Source organism: Montipora foliosa, chromosome 8, assembly GCF_036669935.1.
Source record: "Montipora foliosa isolate CH-2021 chromosome 8, ASM3666993v2, whole genome shotgun sequence".
NCBI lineage: Eukaryota > Metazoa > Cnidaria > Anthozoa > Scleractinia > Acroporidae > Montipora > Montipora foliosa.
The window spans coordinates 48,226,896-48,229,395 of NC_090876.1; the positions used below are offsets into that span (position 1 = coordinate 48,226,896).

Below are 2,500 nucleotides of genomic sequence, written 5' to 3' on the forward strand. Positions count from 1 at the left end.
TTGCTTTGCAATTACCAAGTTCAAGTTCCCACCTTTCAACAACTCTTTTTGGCAGCTTGTCCACAATTAGGGGTACAAGAACCGGAGCTAAAGTTTCAGAATTGAATTTCTCACCCATGGATTCAACAGACCGAACATGCCCGACCACTTGATCATAGAATTTACGCATAGACAATGCATCATCAGAGTTTAAACGCGGTAAATGAATTAGGGATCTTATATGTGCATCGAGGATCAATCTTGGATGACCAAACCTTTCTTTCAGGGCTTCCAAAACTGGCTGGTAATTCTCTTGTACCACTGCAAATCCCTTCACTGCTTCGGCAGCTGGACCCTTTAATGATCTCATCAAGTATTCTAATTTCTGTACCTCTGCTAAGGCTGAATTATCAACCACGGAGACCTTGATCGACTGGTAATAAGGTTGCCAACATAAAACGTTTCCATCAAAGGTAGGCAGATCAATCTTCGGTAGCTTAACTTGTACCTGAGGGCATGACTGCGGGGTTACGGTTGCACTGCTATCCGTTTTCATCTCAGAGACAGATTTACATTCCAGATACTTCGTCATTTTAGACATGTATTCAATAACACGCAATTCATAGTCATTATGACTGCTACACTCTGTGTCGATTTGTTCGTCTTCTAACAGAGTACACATTGTGGCTTGCACATCTTGTAAATCGCTCCATTTACTAGCAATATTATCTTTCAAAACCTGAATCATAGCATGATTATCCTGCACTGATAGCGCTTCTTCGACAGACTTCAAAGTGTCCGTTACGGACTGTCTCAAGAACTTTCGTTTCTTCTTAATAGCTTCCAACTCTTCAGACATTTCGACTAACCTTGAATGATCACAATGTTCTTATAGTCAACCAGAGCTTCCACAAATTCATCAAGGTAGTCCTGCAAGGTAACAGCGCCAATCGCTCCAAATGCGAAGACCAACTCTTCATCCAAATCTGTCAGAATCTCTCCGATTCGAAGGACCATGTATTCAACGATTTATTCTTCAAACGCAACAAGGATTACAATTTCTACGCGACACAACGAATTCAACATAAACACACGAGCACATGGAAAATTTTATGCGGGGTGTCCCGAGCCCCTGCATCACTGGGACCCAGGGTCCTCAAACCCGACAAAAATAGAAACTTTCAGTTCCGAACAGAGGTACTTAATGGAGGGCTCATGAAACTAAATTTGGAGTTACCGAATACAGATTTATTTGGTGATGTGAGCATTCTCAAATTATTGAATCTGACAATTATTCATTTCATAAATGCAATTCATTATAGGTAATATTTCTCGTCGATGTGACGAACAAGGAAGATGGCAGGAAGTGAACGTAAAAAATTGTCGCAGTCTGAAACCACAAAAGCCTGTGAACAGTGGGAAACAGACGTCAAATGATAGTCATGGGATTCCTCATGAAGAAGTAAGCTAACAGCCCAGAAAAAGTTCTGGTCTTGTGACTCCAGTTCCCTGTATAAGTCTCAGAACTGAGAAATTTGAATCTTTTACTGTGTCTGAAAGCCAAGTCGTTTCCAAGCTTGAAGATGTTTACGCTTGGACATGACTCGTCCTTTCCGGCGATAACCACTGAGCTATTATGGAAACTTGAAAGCCATTATGCCAATTGTATCCCAGAAGGGTGGATAGAATAATAGAAATTATTAAATTCTCAACCTCGGTTAATGCATTTCTCGTGCTCTGATTGGTTGACTCAAACTCGGTTATCAGCTCATATACCTTAGTTTGACCTTATTTGGCAAATGATTGCGCTAAGCGTTGCTAAGCTAAAATTATTTTCGCCGGAAAGCGAAATTTCTCTCTGAATAAAAAAAAGGTTTTTTGTGGAAAGTTTGGATCAATTCCGACGTTTAGAAGTACACGAAAAAGTAAGAAATGTTTCTGTGATGAGCCTGCGCCCGTCTGATCACCAGGTATTACACAACAGCGCATCTTCATCAAGTTTTTTCGATTTCGCTCGGATTTTCTGGCTTTTTTCGCTCGTATTTCGTACTTCCAAACTTTTGGAGTTTACAGAATTTAATAAAACAATTATTCCATTCGCGCTTGTTGGATATGAGACTGTTGGTTATAGCCAACTCGGCGCTACGCGCCTCGTTGGCTATTTACCATCTCATATCCAACGCGCGCTCATTGAATAATTGTTAAATACGTATGGAAATAGAGGAGGATATTACACGGCGGCGCGAAGGTGTGAATTTTATTTCGAGTGTTAAAACATGTTTTTAACATGAGAAAATAAAATTCATATCTTCAAGCCACTGTCTAATTTTCTTTTTGTTATATAGATACGTTTGTTTTACTCACCATTTTTCTTTCTTACAACGAGCACAAAGTTTATCGCAAATTTTTGTAGCTCGGCGGCAGGACTCAATTTCTTCAATTTTCGCATTTCTTCTTTAATTTGCAAGGAACTCCTTGAATAATTTTAAGTTGAATGAAGTTTCATTCTTCGTGTTAGCAT

General features: G+C 39.7%; 1 protein-coding gene across 1 annotated transcript in view; it reads left to right on the plus strand.

Annotated features, from left to right (window-relative positions):
* Positions 1–2,500, plus strand: part of LOC138013012 (uncharacterized) — a 39,640-nt gene that overhangs the window by 13,853 nt on the left and 23,287 nt on the right. Inside the window, exon 5 of the mRNA XM_068859973.1 lies at positions 1,302–1,441. Coding sequence (XP_068716074.1) covers positions 1,302–1,441 — 140 coding nt within the window. The remainder of the gene's footprint in view (positions 1–1,301; positions 1,442–2,500) is intronic.